The 27642-nt window shown below is 40.0% G+C and overlaps 1 protein-coding gene across 1 annotated transcript in view; it reads right to left on the reverse strand.

Moving 5' to 3' along the window:
* The window catches only part of TINAG (tubulointerstitial nephritis antigen), a 113092-nt gene that overhangs the window by 12805 nt on the left and 72645 nt on the right, over positions 1-27642 (reverse strand). Inside the window, exons 5-9 of the mRNA XM_089694144.1 lie at positions 25422-25545; positions 22754-22904; positions 15811-15994; positions 12584-12629; positions 9255-9375 (exon numbers count right to left, since the gene is read on the reverse strand). Coding sequence (XP_089550270.1) covers positions 9255-9375; positions 12584-12629; positions 15811-15994; positions 22754-22904; positions 25422-25545 — 626 coding nt within the window. The remainder of the gene's footprint in view (positions 1-9254; positions 9376-12583; positions 12630-15810; positions 15995-22753; positions 22905-25421; positions 25546-27642) is intronic.

Raw genomic sequence — 27642 nt, forward strand, 5'->3', positions numbered from 1 at the left:
TTTTTGTCAATTTCAAGTTTAAATTTTTTTCAAGTTTTTTTCTTTTTTAAACTTGGTCCTTAACATGTATGAGTCTTCCACACAAGACATAAAAAATGGTATTCACAAAAGCTAGAGGCCAACATGTGGACAACATTGTATTCGAGATACCAGCACAGATATCTTTTGAACCTGAGTTATACTTCAAGAGGGGGAGTCAGAAATGGGAGCCTCCCTCTGTAAACTCTTAACATTAGGAGTTAATTTTGCAGTTTTTACATTTTTGTAACTGCCATACTTGCTTCTTTTTATTTTTGCTGTTGTATTAAACATCCAGGTGTGATTTACTACTAGAGGTAGAGTAGATTAGCTAATAAAATGACTTTGCCAAGACTGCTTAATGGCTGTTGAGAAAAGATAACAGCCATGCAGAGAATGTGTTGCTTTAAATCAGCCAGCCATCAGGTAGACTTATGGTTGCTCCATAGACATATAGATGTACAAACTAAACACAGGTTTACAATTTTCAAAACAGTAAACACATATTGGTCACAGAATTCAAATCAAGCTGATCACTTTTACAAGCTGATCTAAAAAAAAGTAACTTACCTTTAAAATTAATTCTGAACACATTTACGGGAATCATAAAGTGTTCCTATGCCATATTTTAGCATCGCACAAAAAATGTTGATGTGTGCCCCAGCTGTACGTACCTGTTGTAAACAAGTACATGAATCTAAAGCAAGCATTAACATTTGTCATGGTTGATTATCCATGTGCATAATCTATCCTCAGTGCAGCTGCGCTTCTTCACTCTCTCAAAAACAGCACAGAAACCTGGGAGTTTTGTAGCAGAATGAGAAGAGTCTGATGGAGAATCAGATACACTAGTTCCTGATCACTTTGTGATTGTGAGCAGGCAGTGGATGGATCCATAGACAATAGACAACCTGCTATTGGCTATTGAACCTGCCCACTTCCTGCTGTCAGTCACAAGGTGAGAGTGGAGATAATGTGGGGCTAGTCAATCAGTTTCCGCATAAGGCTTCAGTCACTCTCAGATATATAGTTGGTAGCAGCCTGTCAACTAAGAAGCCAACAGCATCCTTGACAGCCAGTGACAGGCAGGCAGGGGAGGGGTAGCAAAGGCTTCCACCTGTTAAACAGCGTACAGAGACAGGCACTTAGATCAGATCTTAATTACCTCCAGTTTACTTAGTTTAGTGAACCCATAGCACCACTTTGTAAAAGTATCACTATTAAAGTGGTTGTAAAGGCTGAAGGTTTATTGTTCCTAAATGCATTCTCTGCACTAAGGTGGAAAAATCTTCTATTGTCAGTCCCCCCCTCCAAAGCCCAAGCCCCCCAGATACTTAGCTGAGCCCAATCCCAATCCAGATTTGTGCCCAAGAGCAGCAGTGCTGCTCTCTTTATCCCTCTTCACTGGACTCAGTGAGAGCAGTCATTGGCTCCTGCTGCTGTCAATATAATCCAGTGATGAAAGAGTGGGGCTAAGCAGAACTGTGTGTGCCAATGAACACACAGAGCACCACTCGGGATTGAGCCTGCACAAGTGCCACCATAGGAAGCGGCTTGCTATGGTGGCACACTAAGAAGAGGAGAAGCCTAGAACACTGGCAGGGGACCCTAGAAGGAAAGGATCGGGGCTGCTCTGTGCAAAGCCATTGCACAGAGCAGGTAAATATGACATGTTTGTTATTTATAAAAAAAAGGTAACTTTACAATCATTTTAAGAATTACCTAAACTTGTCACATGCTTTGGCAAAGTTACCAAAACTGGCAGCAGGGCTTTTTGAATCCTGCATAGTACCAATTAAAAGGTCATATAGAAACAGAAATGAAAGAAAAGTTGCAAAAATTCCTCTCAATAAACATTAGATAACTTTTCATGAGATATTTCAAGAACTTTAATATCAGAAAATGTAGATAACTAAGCCATTAATTGGCATTTGTCAGGAGCTTTATTTCTGCAGTCTTCTTTTGAGTTACATATGAGGAATATAATTAGTTTAATGTGCTATAAATGTGCAAATAAAGTATACTTACAGATAAAAATAAAATAAGCTCTAATCAGCTAATTTTGCAAGGCTGTAAATAGCAAATGTAATTCAAATAACGATAATGAACCTATTTGATTATAACCGTGTCAATTTTGTGCTTTCTGGAAATGCTAAATTTTAAAAACACTCTAAACAATCCAAGCGTCATAAAAGAAAATTGTTCACACTGTAAATCTGTAAGACGTGAAGCAAGATTACAGTGTTATAGAGCAAAGTGGAAAATGCAGGAATTGATTTCATTTTTTTGTATTCATGCTGGCACTGCCTCATAAAATGCAGTAAAAAAATAACAGCTGAGGTTCAGACCTTTCTGGAAGTCTGCATGGAATCTGCAGTCAATTGGAACCTTTTAAAACTGCTTTAAGTCTCAATATTGCATTCACATACATCAAATTCATTATAATATTTTTAAAAAATGACACGCTCAGCATACTTTGTCTAAATAGTGAACTGGCCAATGCTCATGTAGATTCTTACAGCCTGGCTATGGTTGCTACCTGCAGTTTCTGAATTTTTTATGCAGATGGTACTATTCATACATAAATGTAAATATTCTGTTTTGTATCAGCAAATGAAACAATGCTAAAGAATTTTCTTTCCATCTTGTTACAAATATTTTTAAATTAGAATGCAGTTGGGCTTCTTGTTGAAACACTGGGTAACTACTTGGTTTGCTCATATTATCAAAGGATATATGCAACAAGGTCAAAATTATTTTTATACATGAGCTTAGTTATAAACTCTTAGTTTGTGCATATGTGCAATCTGTGTTCCTATTGGGGAGATGTCCTCTCAGTTCCTGTCCCAGTGATGTGTTCTCATTGGGATAGAAAGTGATAAGAAATCTCTCAATGGGTTGAGGCAGCAACAAAAATGTTATAGTTCTACTTTAACATTAAGAAAACAATTAGCAAGGTACATTCACTATTAAATATGAGGGGCTGCCTTTAATGAATCTCTTTTGAAAATGCTAGCTGGCTGACTGTTGGGTTTATTTACTAAAGCTGGAGAGTGCAAAATCAGTCTCACTTCTGCATAGAAACCAGTGAGCCTCCAGGTTTTATTGCTAAAGCCTGATTGAACAATTGGTTTCTATGCGGAAGTGAGCCTGATTTTGCACTCTGCAGCTTTGGTAAATAAACCCCTGTGTCTGGTCTTTATGCATTTGAGTCAAAGGCCTGGAACAAACATGCTGTAAATGAATTTTTAGAATATGTGATAATTCTATATTTCTATATGTGTTCTAGGTCAGAAGCTCAGAATGCATTAAAGAATCAGTATAACAATCAGAGAACTAGAAAAGCTACAATTTCTGGGGAAATTGTGTGAAGTGTTCTTGCCTCTACCAGTAGTCCACAACTGGAGTGGGTGGAGTAACTGGGTGGAGTGGCTTGAGTAACTGTTGTGTGGTTGGAGTGGCTGGAGTAACTGTGAAAAGGTTGGACTGGGCAGAGTAACTTTCTGGAGTGGGCAGAGTAACTGTGTGGAGTGTTTGGAGTGAGTAAAGATAGTAAACATTACACTAACCAATTGATTGATCAAATTTAAAAAGTGCACATGGCAAGCTTGATAGCTCACACTCTAGCTTTTGTCACTCTGCTGCCTGCTCACACACCTGGGTTCCTATGGCAACTCACTCTACAGCAAGGGCAGAGAAGAGCGGTTAAAAACAAATGCTCCAAGTTGCTCACTTCACTGGCGGTTGCCATCTTCAAATGGTTGTAGTTTACAAATTATAAATCCTACACTGAAGAGCTTTATATTGTGAGAATCACAAGACCCAGACCTACATTTTGATGCATAGTATGTCTCTGAAATATTACAAATAAAGGCACAGTCGCAGTGTAGAAAATGCCCTTCAAATTTGAGGTGGCTAGAGTGGAGGCTCAATGAATGTCAATGGGCGGCGTGAGTTGCAAACAAATGGTCATATTGTGAAAACTATCAGGACTATGGCTTAGCCGTGGACATTTTTAGTGGCAGCAGGGATAGCTGAATGTTTTGATATAAGATTTGTGTAGGTGGGCTTGAAAATGAGGGAGTGATGGCAGTTTAGAAATCATGTCCTGATTTTTCAGCTCCCACTCTAGCCTTTGTCAGCTCCCACTCTAGTTTTGAACATTCCGCCATTCATTCCTATGGGACCAATTTCACCTCAAAAACGCCGATATTTCATGAACCATTCGGCAAAACGTTCCACAACGTAATAGCACACCAATTGGGAACAATCTGCACGTTTCGGTATATTACTGTCTATGTAGTGTAAAAACTGTGGGAGGAGTTAGGGTGGTAAATTTGGCTATAATAAGAGGAATATATATGAGATAACAGTAAGGGGTCTTGCCATGCAAGAACACTTAACTAGCATTTTATAGGATAAGTCAGCAATGATGGCCCCAATATGTTTTTAATGAGGCTGCTACTTTGAAATGTTTTGCACTTTACGTAGCAAAAAATACACCAATGTTCTCGGTACTGGAATTTGAGTTCACACCTAGAACAGTGATTTACCATTAGAAGGGACTTTTGTAGGGCATGTTATTCTTACAGTCAGAAGAAGTAACACAGATCTGGAAGAGATCATCTAGGAATAGTTTAAAACCTACATATGTTAATGCAACAAATATTAGTATTAATTGAGTACTGCCATCTAGTTCATTATATCTAAATATATCACTTTTCAATTAACGTACATTACAATCTGCACAGCGAGTCATTGTGGTGCTATAAAGAGTTTAGCTGCATGAATCACTGAGGCTCTTGTATTAGTTCAGAAGTGGACAGTTATTTTTAAATGATCCTTAATAATAGGGACATAATTAAGTATGAAAAATTGTTTAATGAGATTCACAAGAAACTGTCATTCGGGGACTCACAAGAAAGGCATATTTACAGTTGGAATGCCATGGGAATATTGTGTGATTGTAAGCCCCAAAAATGTATCAGTGTTGCTGGACTAATTGGCTATGCTCTATTTAAGAGGTGCACAAGCTGTGAATTAATATCCATATTGGGGTCAACCATGAATTATCAGTTCTTGATGTATTACATATAACATTAATCTATTTCAGTTTATTGGGAAACACATCCAGCTAGGTTCTGAGATCGAGGACATTGGAAATCGAACGATTATAGAACAAATTGCATACATACACTTGTTTATTATTATTAAAATGGTTTCATGAGTCTGCTTCACACCTAAAATTGTGAGACTGAAAAATCTAAAAACGTGTTTATTTAATTTTACCCTAAAATACTCTTCACCATTACAATAAAAAATTAAATTGTATAAAAATAGAAGAATATATTAGCATCAATATCCTGAAATAGAGTTAGGCTGCCCTTTGAATTTTAAATCCTGATCACTCCACGCTGGGAAAAAGTTATTTTAGGTATAAAGAAAGTAGGGTCACCTTTGCGCTCTGTGTTCCATATTGTAGCATAAACAATACCTCTTCGTATTCCAATACTCTTAATTTCCCATCAAACTTTGCTTTTGCCCCGTTGTGATGTATGCCATGCAATCTCTCCCTTCTGTGATCTTCCACTGTGCTGATCCAAGACTCCAAAAAGAAAAACTAATGTAGTGTAGTATTTTTATACTCAAACATTGCTTATGCAACTATGTGCAAAATACCATATGTGTATCACTCTTCTAAATACTCTTACCCTCTGCGGGTAAAAAATTGTGCATTTCACTTTCAAAACATGACCAAAACCACAACACGTGAAACCGTCCTTTATCAACCACCAATGTGCCAAACTACAGCAACGTGTTCGATCCCTTCCCCTTCAGCCATGCACCTTACCCTGCATGTCTTGTAAATAGCCTTTGTACAATCCAAATATTAACTTGACCAATCTCCTCCTCGTTTCTTCACAAATTCTCAGTAACCATGTGGAATAAACTTACTTCCATAGTGTGACATTGCTTAAAATCCAGTTTAATGATATCAAAATTGTGCTTACATGTGTTTTGGAATGCAAGCAGCTTGGTTTTCCAATACTAAAATTGGCTGCAGCGGCACTTCCGGTTGCGTCTGAAGTCACATCTGTCTGACGCGTTTCGTCATTACATCGACTTCCTCATAGGCATGCCTATGAGGAAGTCGATCGGTGGCCATTTTGAGTATTGGCAAACCAAGCGACTTGTATTCCAAAACACATGTAAGCACAATTGTGATACCGTTAAACTGGATTTTAAGCAATGTCACACTATGGAAGTATATTTATTCCAAAGAAAAAACTGACAAAAAAAAAACTTACAAAGAAAAAACTAGTCAGCTACCCAGGTCTATAACTGGCTTTTTAAACAGTGAACATGGAAGGCATCGCATATAAAATAAAAATAGGACTATCCTGTTCAACTTGCAAGCCTACCCCAGTCTAATAATGGCTAATGTCAGCAAGGAACAAGGATAAGTATAACTTATCAAAGAGGGGGATAAGAAAGCCAGTTCAAACTGCCAGCCAGTTAGCTAACTATCAAAAACCAAATTAACCTGTCTAAGAACATGCATTTAAAAACAGGGGTTTAGTTAGCACACATTTGCAAATACATACGTAAGCCACAGAGCCAAATCACAGCACTCTGAATATCTGTGGTCCTAACTCTATAGATCTTGAGAGTCCTCACAATGGAGGCACATGCATTTAAATGGATAGAAACAAGGGCAGGTGAACCTGAGGGAGCCCACCCCTCATTAAGGTCATGGGAGCGCACCTGACACCCAGCATGTAGCACAACAGCAGCCAGGGTGTCCAATGCACCCACTGAACCTCCAAAATTAACATACAAAGCAAAAACTGGTCACCTACCCAGGTCTATAACTGGCTTTTGTTTATATGTTTATTCCACATGGTTAGTGAGAATTTGTGAAGAAAGAGGAGGCGATTGGTCAAGTTAATATTTGGATTGTACAAAGGCTATTAACAAGACATGCAGGGCAAGATGCATGACTGAAGGGGAAAGGATCAAACACGTTGCTATGGTTTGACACATTGGTGGTTGATAAAGGACAGTTTCATGTGTTGTGATTTTGGTCATGTTTTGACAGTGAATTTCACAATTTTCTACTCATAGAGGGTAAGAGTATTTAGAAGAGTGGTTGAGTATAAAAATACTACACTATATTAGTTTCAGAGTTTCGGATCAGCACAGTGGAAGATCACAGAAGGGAGAGATTGCACGGCATATATCAGATTGGAACAAAAGCAGATTTCAATGGGAAATTAAGAGGATTGGAATACGAAGAGGTATGCTTCTGTTTGCATAACAAAAACTTTTTACCCAGGGGGGTATTGGACTGAGAGCTGCACTTTTGTTTGTGTAATTATCAATTCTTGTGGCGCTTTATACCATTATTATAGTATTATAAACATTTATTGTTGTTTTGAGTTGGTCACTGGGAATATGAAAAAAAGGAATTTACTTCATCCCAATATTTATGCATCCAGTTTCTAATTATTTTACTAAGCGTTTATAAATGAACAATTATCTTTAGTGCAGTTATCATTAATATCATTAATATATATAATTGCTCATTCATGGGTTGAAATACTTTGTCCATCACCATTACCTCTATTGCACTGTTTTTTTTTTAATAAAATCTTTTTAAAATATACGTCAATATTATTGCAGTGTATTATTTTAACTTTTTATTCATAATTTTATATTTCCAACACAATATACATTGATAGTGATGATAAATGTATATACAATCATGTATGTACAATCAATTTTTTTTTTGGACTGCTTAACTGATGTTTTGTACATTATGCCATTTGCCCTGATAGAACTGGGCTGCTTTACCACAAGAGTTGTGAATCTTCACTTAATAAATTGTAGCTGTGTTCAGTTTGAGTACCCAGTCAAAGAAACAGGAATTTAAGGTAAAATAAGTAAACAGGAATTGTGCTTTTACATGATTGAATAATAAAACTTCTTTAGCCAAAAAGTCTCAACATCTTTTAATAAATCAGCCTCATTGTGAAAAACATGTGCAGATGATTGGGTATTGAAAGTGAAGAGGAATTTGCTCTTCACATGATTGGATAACTGAAGTGAAGATTCACACATTTTTTCAGTAAAAATTCTCAAATTCTTTAGTAAATCAGTCCAATTACACAATATTTTCTCAAAACAGCACATTTACAAATGATCTACATAATTTAACTGCAACTTGCTGAGAAAAATAATTATCCACCAGTAAGGTACATATATTGCAAAAGTTTCAGCAAAATTGCTTGTGAAGCAATGAAATAGGTTATATACATTTTTCAACCAAAGTATAGATACCATTTTAAGTGGTTCTAAAGACTGGACATATTTTTACCTGAATGCATTCCCCAAGGTAAAAAAATGTCCCTGTATTTGTATTGCCCCTCACCCCCCTGTATACTTCCCTGAGTCCTTTCTCGAGCCAATGCTGTGCCCGTCTGCAGTGGCTCTCTCCTTTCTCTTTGCTCACAATGGCAGCAGTGGGAGCCATTGGGTCCTACTGCTATCAATCAAATTCTGTGAGCAAAGAGTGGTGGGCAGGGCTGAGCATGTGTGTGTCAATAGAAGCATGTAGCTCAGCTCGGGAGCAAGCTTGCAGGTGTGTCCCTATAGGAAGTGGCTTCCTATGGGGGAGCACAAAAAGGGGGAAAAGGGGAGAGTGCCAGTGTGGGACCACAGAAGAGGAGGTTCAAGACCGCTCTGTGCAACAGCATTGCACACAACAGGGTAAGTTTAACATATTTGCTCAAAAATAAAATGAAGCTTTACAACCACTTTAAGGCCCTTTATGGACATAAACGTTTTGGCAAAGAACACAGAGGGTAAACAAATTAATGAAAATATCATAACAGAATGCATTTATTTCATATGGATGAAAGGCGGTATGAGTCGACATATCTAAAAGGTGTTTTAACCTCAGCTTCTGTTGACAGATAATAAATATGATAGAAGAACCAGTAAGGACAGCAATCTGTTAGGGGTCATTTTAGTAATGATTGTGTGGTTGTATGATGGTCTGGAAATGTTGACCAGTTACACTCTATGGTGCAAGCAATATTTCCTTATGATGTTCTCATGTTGACCGATAATTTAGGCAAATATCTGCCTTACTGAATACACCTGATTTTTATATTTTAAATGTATGCATTTGAAAACCTCCTTCTTGTTGAAATTTTAGTGAATCATTGCCTTACCCAATAATTTTAACAGAATGAGTGCCTCTCAGATTCCTGTCAGATGTTTCTTTGTTCAAACCACTGTATCTGTAGATCCCAGATTTATAGAGGAAAAAATCTTCATAGACTGTCATTACAGCTGAAAACAAATAAAAAAAAAAAATGAGCATTTTGATATTTAAAGAAAGTTTGATTCCTAAAAGGAGCCTGTCAGGATAGACAGATGAGAGCTGCCTGGGACTGTCATCTGTCCATCTTAAGTTACATGCTGAGTCCCAATATGCATATATGCATATGCAAGCTTTGGAGTTTGAACATATCAGCACAAAGTCTCACATTATAACTATTCTCAATAGGGCACTGGATTGGCACTTTCATACCACACCAAAATATGGATCCAAATGGAGTCTGCATTAAGCAACACTCATCTACACTTGAATCTTTGGATACCAAAACATGACTCAATGTTATCTCTCAAAAAATCAGTATACCAGGCCCGTGACTCCTTTTTTAAAATACACCATTGGGCATACAACTGCTCTATGCCATCCTTAATAAATTCACCAGGGTCAGTTCCTGAATTAAACTATAGAATGTTTAGAGGTTGGGCCAAAAATATTATCATAGATTGTACCACTAATTAAAAGAAAACTTTGACATTCTTTTATTAGATATGTGTTCTGAATGAGCCTCACATCCATTTGACAACTGGAGATTCCAACAGGTTAAAAAATTTTTTTATTCTCTTTCTAAATGTATACTCTCCATAGGGGAACTGAATCCATTTGAGAAGCTGTTCTATGACAAATGTGCAGCATGAAGGGCGTGTTGACACTATAAAAACACATATCATCTCTTCCTACTCTACCAGGGTATACAGTATTAAAAAATGCAAAGGCAAACTAAACTCCTGACTTACTGTTGAAAAATCACATATGATGATAGCTATAGCTCATATCTTATCCATTGGTACAAAAATAGAAGGATCTAACTTCAAATTAATAACATGTATATAGAATACTAAAACACCTACACCAGATATGGCTACACCTTCCACATATGTGCTGGAGAAGTTGCAGACTGGTTCTTTCAGCCATATTTGGTTGTCTTAAGACGTGATTTATGATTACTGGGAAAAAAATTCTTAAAGAGGAGTTTCAGCCAGGGTTCCAAAAATTAAAAGTCAGCAACTACAAAAACTTACATTGTGGCCTTACCATGCTGAATACATATTGTCCAGCTATTGTACAATATTAGAAGGAGGGGGTTGTGTATTTGTGCACTCTGTTTGACATTGTATTAAACTTCTTAGACAATGCAGTGTGGTGCTGTGAAAAAAAAACAACTATACTATTAAACGGTTTTGCCACTGGACAATTAGTATAAAATTGAGGACTTTCCTATAATTTGCAGATGTGTTGTGGCTGTTACATCTACTTGCCAATTCAGGGTTATTACTGCTTGATAAAAAAAAAAATCAGGTGTTGTAGTCAAAACTACCTAAAAAGATTTTTTTTCAAGTTGGAATTAATCAGACTGGGGTGCTTACATTGTATTTAATATGTGACCATAGAATACAGTGTCACTGATGTTCTCCATGAAGATCATGCTGTTTTGTAACATCAGATACAGCTTTCCAAGCATGTCATTTAAAAGACTGGTGTTTTTCCTTTTCATGCTTGAAGTCACATTAAAAGGACCCAATCTCAGTTTTATTTATTTATTTTAGTTAAGTTTCCTCTATGGAATTGCCCAGTTACTTATGAGCTTTCCTATTAGCTTTGAAAATGCTTAAAAATTAGTATCAAGATATGCACCCCCTTCCATGCCTAGTACCAAAAGAGAAGAAGGCACAAGGGGGAATGGGTGGGAATGCAAGACATAAGAGGACCTGCCAAAAGGTTTTAAAAAGTTAGGCTTCACTCACACTGGCATTCGTGCACTTAGCTTTTCTAAAATCAGAAGTCAACTTTTATGCTTTCCAGAGTAATTTTTCCTGTGTTTAGATGTTCCTGCTTTAAAGTGGGTTTAACCATGTTTAGGCATTTTTATCCATGTTTAGGAGTGTCTAATCAGATCACAGATGCGCATAATTCTATTTTCTCTAAATGCAAATAGACTGATAGCACCCCATCAGGGGCAGACTGACAACTCATGAGACCCCTGGGCAATAGGGGATCATGAGGCCCCTGTGTCCTTGCCCAAACTCAAAAAAGCCTATGAAAAAGGTACCAGGGGCATCTCATGGGGCCCCCTACTGACCCGGGCCCTCGGGCAGTGCCCGAGTTTCCAAATGGTCAATCCGCCCCTGCACCCCATACTCTAGAGGAGTAGCAAAATGTGTCTTGGGTTGTAATTGTAAATAAAATTACCAATAGTGCCAATTACCCACTATTTCATAATCTGTGCAAAGATAATTAATGTACTGTATGTGTTATAATACAGCAATTATTGCTGACAATAACAATGATCAGAAATCTACGTAAAAAAAAAAAGTCATACAAAATATATATAGCAAGTATTGTATTTCATGTCCAATGGCAGGTAAAAAAAAATATCACATAGTTAAAACTAAAGTGGTCTATCCTGGTGTTAAAGCTTTTTAAATTGAGCCTAAACTGTCTGACAAGTCACCCAAAATAGAACTGATTTCTTGGCGTCAAGTTTATATTTCCAGGCATTGCTAAAAATGAAAATTATAATTTTTAAAAATAAAATGAAATTAGTTTGAAAACTGCTGCACACCCCACTGGGTGGGAAATCAGTGTACACTAAGAGACAGGTGTCTCTGAACATATAGATATATGCTTAATTTAATGATTCTGTATAAATTGTCTGGACTTTGATTTTGTACATATACTGCAAACATCAACAGAGATCTATCGCGTGTCTATCATTAATCTGGAACTGAGCTATCTGAGTCATTACTCAGATGATTTTTTCAAGCTCTGTAAACACAGACCTACTTTCAGACAGGAAGAAAGCTGAATTCACTGAATAAGTTAAAACCTACCCTAGGGCTCCACACATTGACTATATGGAAAACTGCATAATGTTGCTATCTAGGGCCACTAGACAATAATATTCAAACTAAACAGAATTTTACTTTTGTTAAGTGAGCCTTCAGAGGTTATGTAGTAAAACCACAAATATATGTCTAGCTATAATTATTGGGTTACTTCATGCACACATAAGATACAAAATAAATAAATACATACATATATATATATATATATATATATATATATAGTATATAGACACACAACTACTTTTTTCTTTAATGATATACATTGTTTAACCTAATCAAAGGCATCTATGTGCCTTTACTGATTGTTAGTGTCACTTACCTTGTACTGGACCATTTTCCAAAATTTCCTTCATGATTGCTCTTTCCTGTATTTAAACAAAACATTACATTTAATTATCCTAGTAAACACCAGAAAAAAAAAACACTTTTTTAGTGGCCACATTCTTTGAGTTATTATTGTAATGCTTACCTGAAAGTAAATTTATGCTACAATTGTAGCATATTTTCATAACTGTGTTACAGTTCATAACTGTTGTTGGCTGTTCAACAACTTCTGAGAATAAAATCTCAGCCAAATAGAACGTGCTTTGTTTTTCCTGTTCAAACATGAGTGATAAATTTGCATTCAGAGAGAAGAACAGTAAAGGATAATCATTGTGCAGTACTACCAAGCAAGTAGCATAACATTTATAACAAATCATGTCTGCCTCCATATGCATACTGAATATTATTACAAAATATTTAAAGAAATACTTTTGTTTAAGGAATTATCCACGTTATTCTGACTTCAACTGTTGTATTAGTGACTTATCCCTTGCTGAGACCTCTATGCCTGGCCTGCATAAGCAAATACAATCAGATAGCTAAACTCACCAAACACCTTTTTCTCATCCACAAAGATCTTTATTGAATGTAACAGGTTACAGCAGACAACAAGATGCGGCAGATGATTGAAAAGACGGTCAAAACATGATAATGCATTTCACCATGCGGAGCAGATTAACATGTGGCTGTGAGGCTAGCAGCCATCTTTACCCCATAAAGCATTGTAAGAGGAAGGAGGAAGGGACACAGAAAATGGTGGTGCTACAACCAAATTGACCACAAAATGGTAGCATACTGAGATCAATTTATCAGTCTCACCCCCCCCCCCCAGTCAGTTGAGGCAGGTTGGCTTTTAGAGGGGCAGATACATTTCATATTGATGGGGATGAAGTCTCATTAATTAGAGATAATACTACTAGCTTCTGCCTGGCTTTTGTTAGATTTTCCACATTTGAATGGACATTTTTGTTCATTTTTGGGGGGTATTAGTAGTGGCCTGTACATTTCAGATCCCCATGCTTGGGCATCTCACTGTTACACAATGCTTTTACTAATTACCCCTTTCCTATGCCTAAAAAAATTGGTAAATCATTGAAGTGCATAAAATTTGACTGATAATAGCTGATTTTTATGCTACTAGGTAAGGAATTGTCAAACAAATGGCATAGGGGCTGGGAGGGTGGCATAGAGGCTGTCTACAGCATGGTCATCCGGTTCTGGGAGGGTGTCACATGATGTCCTCCCAGAACTGCGCCCCCCACGTGCCCCCAGTGGCGTGCACCTGGCGCTCTCTGTGAGTGTTGTGTCCTTTGGACACAGCTGATTACATGACATGGTATAGGGCCAATCACAGCAGAATTTTACTACATGATCATCTGTGTCTAATCACAGCTGATCACAATATAAACACATTTTCTGGTTATCGGCAGTACTTTCCTCACACTGTCACTGTTTCCAAATGGTCAGTCCGTCCCTGAGCATAATGACTTAAAATAGTTAACAGAGAGAGTGAAGTTCTGCTTTAACTATCAAACTATTAATGACAATCCCTGAAATTAGCTGAGAAACATATAATACACTGCTCAAAAAACTTAAAGGAATACTTTGAAAACAAATCAGATCTCAATGGGGAAAAATATCATGCTGAATATCTATGCTAATATGGACTCGGTAATGTGTTAGGAACGTAAGGATGCACCATCATTTGATGGAAATGACAATTATCAACATAAAGAGGACTGAATTCAAAGACACCCCAAAAATCAAAGTGAAAAAATGATGCAGCAGGCTAGTCCATTTTGCTGAAATGTCACTGCAGCACCTCAAAATGGTACTCAGTAGTTTGTATGGCCCCCATGTCCTTGTATGCATGCCTGACAATGTCAGGGCATGCTCTTAATGAGACCAGAGATGGTTTCTTGGGGTATTTCCATCCAGATCTGGACCAGTGCATCAGTGAGCTGCTGGAGAGTCTGAGGTGCAACCTGGCAGCATTGGATGGACCAAAAGATGATATCCCAGAGGTGTTCTATTGGATTTATGTGAGCCAAGCGTGTGGGCCATTCAGTTCCTTCATCCTCCAGGAACTGCTTACATACTCTCTTCACATGAGGCCGGGCATTGTCGTGCACCAGGAGGAACCCAGGACCCAATGCACCAGAGTAGGGTCTGACAGTGGGTCCAAGGATTTAATCCCAATACCTAACAGGAGTCAGGGTGCTATTGTCTATCCTGTAGAAGTCTGTGCGTTCCTCCATGGGTATGCCTCCCCAGACCAACACTGACCCACCACCAAAATGGTCATGCTGAACAATGTTACAGGCAGCATAATGATCTGCATGGCTTCTCCAGACCCTTTCACATCTGTCACATGTGCTCAGGGTGAAACTTCTCTCATCTGTGAAAAGCACAGGACACCAGTGGAGGACCTGCCAATTCTGCTGTTCAATGGGAAATGCCAATTGAGCTCTATGGTGAGTGAGCACAGGGCCCATTATATGACATCGGGACCTCAGGCCACCCTCATGAAGTCTGTTTCTGATTGTTTAGTCAGAGACAATAACACCAGTGGCCTGCTGGAGGTCATTTTGTATAGCTTTGGCAGTGCTCATCCTGTTCCTCCTTGCACAAAGGAGCAGATACCGGACCTGCTGATGGGTTAAAGACCTTCTACGGCCAAGTCCAGCTCTCCAAGAGTAAGTGCTTGTCTCCTGGAATCTCCTCCATGCTCTTGAGACTGTGCAGGGAGACACAGCAAACCTTCTGGCAATGGCACATATTGATGTGCCATCCTGGAGGAGTTGGACTGCCTGTGCAACCTCTGTAGGGTCCAGGTATCGCCTCATGCAACCAGTAGTGACACTGACCCTAGCCATATGCAAAACTAGTGAAAAACTGTCAGAAAAGATGAGTAGGGAAAAAAATGTCAGTGGCCTCCACCTGTAAAACCATTCCGGTTTTGGGGTCATCTCATTGTTGCCCATATACTGTAGTGCAACTGTTGTAAATTTAATTAACACCAAAGCAGCTGAAACTGATTAACAACCCCCTCTGCTACTTAACTGACCAGTTCAGTATCACAAGAGTTTAATTGACTTACTGTTATACTCTGATTACAAAGTGTTCCTTTAATTTTTTTGAGCAATGTATATTTTGTTCATATTTGGCTAACTCTGTATCAGCCCTATGTAAGATTGATCTGGTTAAACATAGCATACTTACATTTGATGGTATCCTGTAAGGTGGGCTGCACTGATAGAGGTAATTAGATTCAACTAAACTGTTTGGGCATGGCTTTGTTGCATATGGTTTGCCATTTTGGTCTGAATCACTTGAAAGGTTGCATATGGTATGCACATTATTACTGTTGTCTGCTTTAAAAGGATAGCATTCATGTGACACCAACCTGTAAAAAAATCAGACATTTCCAATGATATTGTATATGTTTACATAGTTAGTTATAAGATCATTAACAGCAAGTTAATTTTTCCAGCTGATTATCACAAATTTAAATTGTAAAGGTAAAAATGAATGACTTTGACCACAATATCTGAACATTTTGCTTAGAAATTGGGATATTCATAATCATTATTTAATGTTATAGTTGACATTTTAAAATTTATACTTTACATGAATCATTAAAAACATGTCAGAATTACTAGATAACTTAAATTTTTTTAGTAAGATATAGTAGATTTAGTAAGTATGTTGTAGGTTTTAGCCATTAATTAAAAATTACTTACATCCCCCTGCCCAACCATGCAATGGTCCCACTCATTAATTAAAACCTACCCTACCCTACCCTAAATAGCTATTAGTTGCAGGAGTGGCTCAGACCTTAACTCTTTCTTAGACCTTTCTTTCTGATGTCTACATCTGCCCAAAATGGGATTAAACACACTCCCCACAAGACATAGAGAAAGTAAGAGATGGCCCTTTCCCCCTACTGCTCTAACCCCACTTTACGTCCCCCCTGTTTTTGCTCTTGTCCCCCGCCCACCTCCCCTTTCTTTCCCTGGTGACATCCTTCCACTTTCCACCTTGTATGTCCCTTAGTACCTTCATTTTCACCTCCTTCCCCTTTTCTTTTTTCTTTTCTTATCAACTGGCATACGGAGATCCCTATCCATGTAAAGACCTCAGCACCAGGCCCAACAATACCATGCCCTTCTCCATGCTCTAACATGGAATATTATAAACATCCCTTTGATAACGTGCTCGCGCATAAAATGTGTCAGGGAGGAGCCTTACTGCAGTGATGTCACACCGCTGAGGCCACGTGGAAGGCCGGCGGCCATCTTAGATTCTGTAAGCTTACACTGATTTACCATTTGGATGAGATTTTTGCTGGAATTAAAAATAAAAATACTACACTATCAATACTCTTGTTTGGGGCTTGTTTATGAGCTGTTCAAGGTGGAGAATTATCCTTTTTGGAAACATATACCTTTGATGGAAAAGTACTAGAGGAGCTGTGAGGGTCCGGTGTGTGAGGTCTGGAGTTTTTCCCTGTGTGCTGTCAGTGTGCCAGTGGAGCCCCTTATCCCCGCCTGAGTCCAGATGTTCGCCAAGGATCATTTGGATATTTATTTATGCGCATTATGTGCACGGAGATTCACAGATCACTCTGGACTCATTACAGTATATGTTGATTGTTATCCATTTCCTGTCCGGATTTATTCATCATTTATTAACCAGTTCATCATTTAATTACCTTTATGTGGAACCTTTTCATTATTGTCACTATTGAATAATCCATTCAAATTTATTTTCGTCAATTTTGCCGATACACTCCATATATGCTGTGGTCACTTTAGCGCTATTACATTGTGCTTCACTGTATATGCATTTGTCACTTTATGAATTTAGCGCTGCATTATATATTTAATCGACATATCGTATTCTTTATCCAGTACTAACAACACTGTGCCGTGGGTAGTCCTGAATGCTGCAACTTTTGTGTGCTTTTCAAAAAAGCACCAAAATCCAACTCCTAATTGAAATGATTGGAGAAAGTGTCAAAAAAGCATACACAATGCAGGCTTGCAGGTGCATGCTGGGAGTCAGGAACACATAAAATGCACCAGAAACTAATCAAAAATGCATAAAAAACACATTCATTTAATGCATTTTTTTCAGTGGAGTAGTGTGAAAGCACCCTAATAGATGTGATGATCAGGGATGGCACCGGGTGGGTGCTTGGGAATGCTTAAGCAGCCCCAAAAAATCTTCAACCATCCTAATAGTTGTGATGATCAGGGGCAGCACAGGGTGGATGCTTGGGAGTGCTGAAATATCCCCCAAAAATCTTCAAACACCCTCATAATACCCCCAAAATTTCCACTGAGGTACTGCAGTACAGTTACTTGATTTTGTTTTTAAATATTCTGGTACTTGCTGCAAGTCCTGTCTGCAAGGGAGCTAGGGACTCTATTCTGAATTGGAGGGATACAGCTGCATAAGCCATTAATGTTCAGCCAAACCTGGCAGGGGCTGGGTGGTGAGCTCCGCATCAGTTGCGGATCGACCCAGTGTTGTGCAGAGGCTCTACCTTATAAAAGCACTGGTGGCATGTGGCACCTCTGAATGTGCTAGCAAAAGAAGAATGGGATGGAAGGAGGAAGGAAGTAGCTGAGAGAGCCCAGCCCAGCACCCCACTAACATGGAGGAAGCAAGTGTGCTAACTGCTAAGGATAGAGAGGAGGCAAGCTGCCAGTCTCAGAGGACAAGAGCAGCAGGGGATGGGGGGGGGGGGGGTGTCCTGTTGTGCAAGGGCCATGGTCATGTGGTGTGGTCTGAGGAGGAAGGATTAGGAGGAGGATTCAACGTTGCTGCAGTCATTGTTCTGTTCCTAATGGAGCCGCTAAAGATGGCACTCTTCTGCTCTGGACACTCTAAGTGGGAACTCTCCTGCTTTAGGAGCTCTAAGAGGGAGCTCCCCTGCTCAGGGCAGTTTAAAGGGGGCACTCTTCTGCTCTGAGCACTCTAAGGGGGGACTCTCCTGCTTTAGGAGCTCTAAGAGGGAGCTCCCCTGCTCAGAGCAGTTTAAAGGGGGCACTCTCCTGCTCTGGGCACTATTCTGCTCTGAGCACTCTAAGGAGGGACTCCTGTGCCTTGCTGCTTACAGTGCCCAGATGATGATCAGGTGTCCCCATTAGAGTGCACCATTAGACTCTAAGGCATCACTCACACTCCTCTGGCCACTATAAGTGGTCACTGTCCTGCTCTGGGCACTGTATGGGGTAACTGTCCTACTCTGGGCACTGTATGGGGTCACTGTCCTGCTCTTGGCACTGTAAAGGGTCACTGTCCTGCTCTAGGCACTGGATAGGGTCACTGTTCTGCTTTGGGCACTGTATGGGGTCACTGTCATGCTCTGGATAATGTATGAGCCGCTGTCCTGCTCTGGGCACTGTATGGGGTCACTGTACTGCTCTGGGTACTCTGAGGGGTCACTTTCCTGCTCTGGGCACTGAGAGTGGTCAGTATCCTGCTATGGGCACTCTGAGGGATCATTGTCCTGCTATGTGCACTGTATGGGTCACTTTCCTGCTCTGTGCACTATATGGTGTCACTGTCCTGCTCTGGGTACTCTGTGGGGTCACTGTCATGCTCTGGGGACTCTGAGGGGTCACTGTCCTGCTCTGTGCATTCTGAGGGGTAACTGTCCTGCTCTGGGCACTCTTAGGGGTCATTGTCCTGCTCTAGGCTCTCTAAGTGGTCACTGGCAAGCTCTGGGCACTCTAAGGAGTCACTGTCATGCTCTGGAAACTCTAAAGAGGGCTCTCTCCTGCTCTGGGCACTCTAAGGGGTCACTGTCTTGCCCTGGGATCTCTAAGGGGTCACCTTCCTGCTCTGGGCACTCTAAATGGTGCACGTTTCTGCTCTGGGCACTCTTCTGCACTGGGCATCCTCCTGCTCTGGGCACTCTAAGAGGACACTTGCCTATTCTGGGCATTCTAAAGGGGGCATTCACCTGCTATGGGCATTCTAAAGAGGGCACTCTTCTGCTCTGGGCACTATAAAAATGGCACTCTTCAGCTCTGGACACTCTAAGTGGGAACTCTCCTGCTTTAGGAGCTCTAAGGGGGAGCTCCCCTGCTCAGGGCAGTTTAAAGGGGGCACTCTCCTGCTCTGGGTACTCTTCTGCTCTGAGCACTCTAAGGGGGGGATTCCTGCCCTGGGCACTCTAAGGGTTAACTCCTAATCTGAATACTCTATGGGGACACTCTCCTGCTCTGGGCACTCTAAGAGGGCACTCTCCTGCTCTGGACACTTTAAGAGGTCACTGTTTTGCTCTGGGTATTCTGAGGGTTCACTGTCCTGCTCTGGGCACTCTAAGGGGTCACTTTCCTGCACTGGGCACTCTAAAGGGGGCTTACTGTCCCCTCACTATATGCATTGTACAGGGGGCACACTGACCACCACTGTACAGGGGGCACACTGACAAAGTATTGTTGTACACAGTCCTGATTCCCACACATTAGTTACATAGTGCTGATACCTTCATTCCATGTGCTCTGGTGTATGCTTCACAATAAAGGGAGCACACTGATTGCTATAAACCTGGAGATTAATATGATACAATGTTGGGGTTAATTATTGTGCAGTTCTGGTAGTTTATAATGCACATTCCTGGGGGTTTATTACTGTGCTGTTCTGGGGTTTATTATTGTGCCATGCTGGGATTTAATTGTTGTGCCATGCTAAAGGGTTAATTATTGTGCAATATTGGAGGTTTATAATTGTGCCACGCTTGCTGTTCATTGTTGTTCCATGCTTGCAGTTCATTGTTGTCGGTTCATTGTTGTGCCATGCTTTCGATCATTGTTGTGTTGTGCTGGTTGTTTATTTTTGTTCCGTGCTCGGGGGGTTAGTTACTATGCTGAGCTGGGTGTTATGGCTGGTCCTAACATGTACTGGGGGTTATCACTGCTGGCCCCTATACTATGGTTTATCATTGTTGGTTCCATTTCGGCTTGTTTTACTCCAACAATCAATTCTGCGTGCCCCAAGGCCCTATTTTGTTTATGCAATGGGATAGACCATGAAAAAACAACCACTCTTTGCCACACCAACCATTGGCCATGCCCACAAGAACGAGCCACGTTAGCACCCCACTAATATTTTCAGCACCCACACAGCACCCCCCCAAAATTGTCTGGATCCTCCCCTGGTGATGATATGTACAATTTTATTAAAACATGTCAACATTGCAAAACTGACCTAATGCATTAAGATTGCTTTATCTTTCATCAAGGGTGGGTTAAAAAATGTATATTAAATTCATCAAAAGCCATTACAGTTTGCATTTAAGTATATCTACGCTCTGCAACTAGGCATTAATCTTAAACCAGTATGACATGCATTGGGCATATAGTGGTTAATATTATTTTATCTTGGGACTGGCAATGTTAGCTTGTGTATCACTGTTAATTCTTACTTAAATCCAAAATCCTAGTGAACAGCAAACTAAACAGTGTCAGTTAAATTGAGGTTTAAGTCAATATACAGTATGTAAGTGAAAAAAGGATAATCTTGGTCCATTTGTACATTATTATTATTATTATACAGTATTTATAAAGCGCCAATGGTTCGCTCAGCGCTGTATATTACAAAGGGGGACAGAACATGTGACAGAACAATACCAATACAATGCAAAACATGAGGGGATTGAGGGCCCTGCTCTTTCGAGCTTACAATCTAGGAGGGAGGGGATAGCTGTGGGGGATAGAGTGGTAGGAAGAGTGGAGGAGGTCGGCAGGTTAGCAGGGGTGGGGTAGGCTTCCCTGAAGAGATGGGTTTTCAGGGTGCACCTAAAGGAGAGGAGAGTAGGTGATAATCTGATGGGTTGGGGCAGGGAGTTCCAGAGGATGGGTGACACCCTGTAGAAGTCCTGGAGGCAGGCATGGGAGGAGGAGACCAGCGAACAGAGAGAAGGAGGTCTTGTGAGGAGCGGAGTGTGCATGCTGGGCGGTACTTGGATATTAGGTCAGTGATGTAGTTCGGGGCAGTATGGTGGACAGCTTTGTACGTCAGAGTTAGGATTTTGAATTTGATCCGTTGCGCAATCGGAAGCCAGTGGAGGGATTGGCAAAGGGGGGTGGTGGAGATGGAGCAGTTGGAACGGTGAATGAGTCTGGCTGCCGTATTCAGGATCGACTGAAGCAGGGATACCCAGCGGCGAGGCAGGCCAGTGAGGAGGGAGTTGCAGTAATCGAGTCGTGATATGATGAGGGAGTGGATGAGCTGTTTAGTGATTTCTGGGGTTAGGAATGTGCGTATTTTGCCGATGTTGCGGAGGTGGAGTCTGCACGAGTTTGTTAAAGATTGGACTTGGGGCTGGAAGGATAGATTGGAGTCCAGAATGACACCAAGTACTCTGGCTTGCGGGGCGGGTTTGATGGTGGCGTTGTTGGATGTGACGGAGAAGTCAATGGGGGGTGGTGTCTGGGCTGGGGGGAAGACAAGAAACTTGGTTTTGTACATGGCCACCTCCATGGCTCCTGGCCAACATATTAATAACAACAATGCGAAATTGTACACTGACAGACTAAATGAGTCATTGGATGAGATTTACTAAAACTGGTGCACTTAGAATCCAGTGCAGCTGTGCATAGCAGCCAATCAGCTTCTAACCTCAGCTTGTTCAATTAATCTTTGGTAACAAAACCTGGAAGTTGATTGGTTTCTAGGCAGATTTTCTCCAGATTTTGCTCTCTTCCGCCTTAGTGAATAACCCTATTGATTCACTGGTGGCACATATACAGCTTGTTTTGTGCATGGACCACCAGTGCATCTTTTAGACTAGCTGTGTGTAATTGCTTTGTTGTTATTGACATGTCAGCGAGGAGCAGGTCCCTTAATTCTGCCTGCTGGATGGCACCGGATGCACCCCCTTCTTTTTATGCTGCTATATGCAGTGGAACATTTCTGTTGCTATACACAGTTGTGTGAACAGGCCCATATACTATGATACAGATGCATACATATGCAAATGAAACTGTACACTGTATGCCTATTACATGCATGTGAGTGAGCCCTAAAAGGGAAAGAAACATTATTATGACAAACTTTTGGACAATTTTTCCAATCAATTTACTTTACTTAGTATACTTTAAATTATTATTTGTTCCACATACTTTCTAACCTAAAATATATTTACCCACGTTTTCTCAGGAACCACCAAGCACCATCTACGTGTCCTCCCCTGCATCCATTTTGATTGTGAACATTACAAGAGATTAAATGTTGAGGAGAGAGGTTTAATGTGTAGCGGCCTTCAGAGTGTATTGCTATCCGATCTGCTGCAACACCTGTAATAAGAAGAGCACATATTCTTATTAAAATTAGCAATCGCTTATTCTTCTTAAAATTAGCCATCGCTTATTCTTCCAAGAATTCAACAGAGCATCTATACTATCATAACACCAATGTAATTTGACAAACACAAGAATTCTTTTTGTGAAAAACACACATAGACTGTTATGAATTCCCACTTATTTATTTACCATTGGCCATAATGGTGTAGAAAAGCCCAAAGTCAATAAACACCAGGTTGGTGTTTGGAGAGTGAAGCATTCAGTCATTTTTTAAGTCTTCCCCTTGAAACCTAAATAGCTAGTATCGACATTAAATACTGGCATTATACATGCAGGACTGTAAGGTGTTGATGCCACTAGCGTATATATTCATATTTAGAAGCTCAGTCTCCCTACCCTCATGTGAAAGTGCTGATCCAAATACTAAGCACTAATTCTTTCATGAGAGGAGAAGGGATGCCCGTGCTCTTACATATCCACTGGCATGGAAGAGGACTGGGCCTGGAAAAAGCTGGGAAGTTTGTGCTGTCACATATGACTTGAGAAGTGATGAGGTCACTGGCAGGGATAATAAATATATTTAGCTTAGCATTAGTGCGCACACCCTCTTTAACTGAAGTTTTCATCTGTGCTCATGCCATCAAATAGGGTATGTTTGGCTTTTCTTCCTTTTGAGAGCTTAACTGCTGGTATAATATTTTCACAGAAATTAATTATCAACAGGCACTGGGCAAATGAAATGTAAGATGAATGTAGATTTGTATTTTATGTTTGAACTAGGAATAATCATATTTAATGAAGAAAATAAAATTAAATACTATTAATTAGGGACTTTTAAACAGCTTGAAAAGTTTATGAAATATGCATCACTCAGAGATTAAAGCTTTGCACTCTGCAATAACAGTTGCAAAACATTATTTACAGAAGATAGAAGATGTACCAGATTTTTCAAAAGGATTAAAATTAAAACATAAGTTTACTTTTGGAACATGTTATACTTTCCACTCGTTTTTAGGGCGTTACATGTAACATGTTCCAGCATCTGTATCTTCCCCCCGATTCCCCCCCCCCCCTTCCTGTGATAGCAGGCGGGGGGATCCTCTCCTTGCAAATGCTGTTACAATATTAAAACTGTGCAGCTGTGCGGGCCTCCACCCACACTACTGCATCATTCATTCAAGTTTTCTGTGAATGAATAGACTACAAGTACCTTCCGCAATTGCAGCTCATGGCTTGTAGTTCTCAATGGACTACAGGGGCACTGGTGAGCAGGCAGACAGCTATCTTGAGAGTCTGCAGGAGCCTGGCATTGCACCCAGGGATCTACTGGTCAAGAGTGCAATGCTCTGCAGGCTTCTTAGAAAACAAATGTGCAGTTATTTTTTTTTTTCAAAAGATGAACTTAGCCTTTAAAGGACATTTAAAGGAAATTTTGGAGGCTACCATTGCTGACCTACTGTTGAAAATAGTAATAGACCGGCAATGCTGATCCTAATGTTCTGAGCTAATGTACTGAAAAAGCATGCAGGAAGAAAAGCAAAGCACCTTATCTGAATACTTGTTGCAGGTGGAGGTATTGATTCCACCCATGGTGGAAGGAAAGAAAGTTGCTCGATTTTGTTGATTGGGGAATGTCTCTCAGAGCGCTATTGTGTTCTGCCGGCAGGGGTATGATTATAGCCCCCAGCAGTAATCATATGTATAAAATGTATTATAAATTGAATATAAATTTGATGGATTGACTTGGGGTCAATCAGTCTGCCCAAACATGGATCAAATCTTGGACAGTCCCTGGTGAACCAGATGAATTTCAATCCATGTATGGCCAGCTGTAGTGTCTTGGGTCACACTATAAATTCTGTTGCTGGAGACAATTCACCAACAACAACATAGCTACTCATCTCACCTGTGGTGGGCATTGCTCTCTCAATGGCCAAACCATCAAGGAGTTGCTTTGTCATTCCTAATTGTTAACTAAAATCCCACAGAATTTGACACACAGTGAGGAGAAAACTTTCAATAGGGTGACATGGTCCTTACAGGTACACACTGAGCTAACATTTCTGCTTTGACAGAAAAAAAAAGGTTTTGAAATTCAAAACTTTTTTGTTTATGGTAGAACTGAAAGGGGTTAGAACTCTTGTCAAGTTGTTATTGCTGTCTGTGTACCCATTGGGGAGCTTCATCTTCTCTTTTTGCCCTTCCGATTATTAACATCGGGAAAGAATATGACGGGAAATCCATACGTTTACATTTTTCACCGAAACTGGAATAGACAGCAAATCTTCCAATGGGAAACTCAGGTTGATGAAACTGTCTAAAAAGAGTTTTCCTCTCATTTCCTTTTGTGTGTTCAGGACAAGAAGAGAAGGAAAATGTCTCCAACTGACAAAGACAGGAAAAAGCTGACTAAATTTTAACAATTTCTGGTTCTAGCTAAAAGAAAACGAAAAACATTTTAAACAATTTATGTACCTATGCAATAAATAGTATAATGTAATTATGTATTACTTGCTGTTGAAAATGCCCAGGATGCTGCACAATTCTTTTGATCCAGAGGCCTGTGGATATACTGAGGCCATTTGTATGAAGAAATGAAATACAATGGAAATTCCTCCTCCAATGGTACTTGAACCTACCATAAAACAGACAGCTGTTTAGAAATAAAGGTTACGTTACAGAAATGTGTTTGTTTTACAAATCAGAAATATTAGGCTTGTATTGTTATATGTAACCCAAAAACAAAAATGATAAATATTCCAGCTCACTAGCCGTTGTGGTGGCTGCATTAGTTTTCTTTTTTGTAGCCTCCCTAGCAGTCTGATTATGTCAGTATTTCTGTGCTCAAAACAGTACTTTTTTTGCATTAAAATATGTTGTTTTTTTATTGTAGGCCTGTAATTTTTAGGAATAACTCACTGAAATCTATCCAAACAAGAGTCTAGTAAACATCCCGGGTATGTTAATATTTGAAACACGAAATCATAAATTATAATTTAATAAATAATCATAAAAATAATAATATAATAATAATAAATAATAATATAATCAAACCAAAACACTGAAATTTGAAATATAGCGCCAAGTTCGCACATCACTGAGCAAGTCGCAAAATCGTTTTCAGTGTCTGATGACGAATTTCCCCACGAATCATTATCACTCAATTCTGCAAGTGGTTCTGATTTACTATTGCTGTTCTCTAGCCGGTCTAAAACCGCTTTTGACCTAAAGGGACGCTTTTTGGACGCCATGGACATTTCTCAGTTTCCAGGCAGAAAGAACAGACAAAATGCAGGCAGGGCACAGGACAAAGCACTAGGGACAGAATGTATGTGAAATGGTTTGATACAGTAATGTTTTACTATGTGATTTTAGTGAATTTAGTGAATGTCACTTCTACAATTTTCAAATTTCCCACCAGTTCCGTCTCTGTACGTCCTGACGTTGCAGGGAACGGAACCTGGAAGACAGATGCCGGCATCGGCAGGAGGACATTGCCAGGGACACTGCAGGGGGGACATCGAGGGAGCGCAGGACAAGGTAAGTGCAGAAGAGATCCCGGAGCAATTCTGCAGGGTATTCCCGAGTGCAGCTCGTGGTTACCGCTTGTGGTGCTGAAACTTTACCCTGAGCTACACTTGGGAATACCGCCAGGGAGGTTAAAGCAGTGGTCTCCAAACTGTGGCCCAGGGGCCTGATGCGGCCCTTTGCTTGCTTTTATCCTTGGGGCACTATTTCATCCACTGATGCCAACAATGAGGTATAATTCCTTCCAATGACACCAACTATAGGGCACAATTCCCCTCAATAACACCAATGACGGGGAACAGTTCCTCCCACTGACGCAAACAATGCATCGCAATTCTTCCCACTGACACCAAAAATGGGGCATTATCCCTCCCACTGACACCAAAGATGGGGCATTGTCTATTCTCACTGACCTCGGGATGTTTTCTACTCTCAATGGCCACAGTTCGGCCCCCCTAAAGTCTGAAGGACAGTAAACTGCCCCTTTGTTTAGAAAGTTTGGAGACCCCTGTTTTAAAGCTAAGTACATTTTCTGCAAGTATAGAAAATTACCTTTTCTTTGTTAACTGCATCTATCCTTTGTTAACTGCAAAGCAACACCTCTCTCTGTAATAGAGATTAGGAGAGGGGGAGACATTTGCATTTTAAACCAGGAGAGCAGCCTATGGTGACAACATTGTTCCTTCATAGATATAGTACAGTGCGTGAGTGTAGTCACCCTTTAAGAGGAAGCATTTGATTGAAACACCAAAAAAATTACAATAGAACATTAATGCAGTCACCAAATCAAAGGACTGGTAAATTACAATATAGTACATTTTGTTCTTGGGTTTAGATATATTCTATGTTTGAATGTTGCATGTAATAGAGTCAGTTTACAAATCTACTTTCTCTTGTTTGGCAATTCTTTTCTTGGCACACAACATGCACCACAAGTCATATCAATAAAGGTTCAATTCACAGGGGTGTATACAATGCTTTATTCAGCCTGCTCTGCACACGGCGGAGACCTATCAAAACTAGCTCTATTATATAACTGTCAGCGTTATCCATTATCACTACATCAAGCCATACATATTAGCCATTATCATAACATCAATCTAAAAGCCAATTCACAAATACTGTACAAGTCAGAACTCCTTAAAATAACATTTGATTCAGGCTGGTGTTAACTTCTATTGATCAAAGCAGGGAAACAAGCCTT

This window comes from Staurois parvus, unplaced genomic scaffold (genome assembly GCF_062004578.1).
Source record: "Staurois parvus isolate SC_StPar_1 unplaced genomic scaffold, SC_StPar_1.0 ptg000652l, whole genome shotgun sequence".
NCBI lineage: Eukaryota > Metazoa > Chordata > Amphibia > Anura > Ranidae > Staurois > Staurois parvus.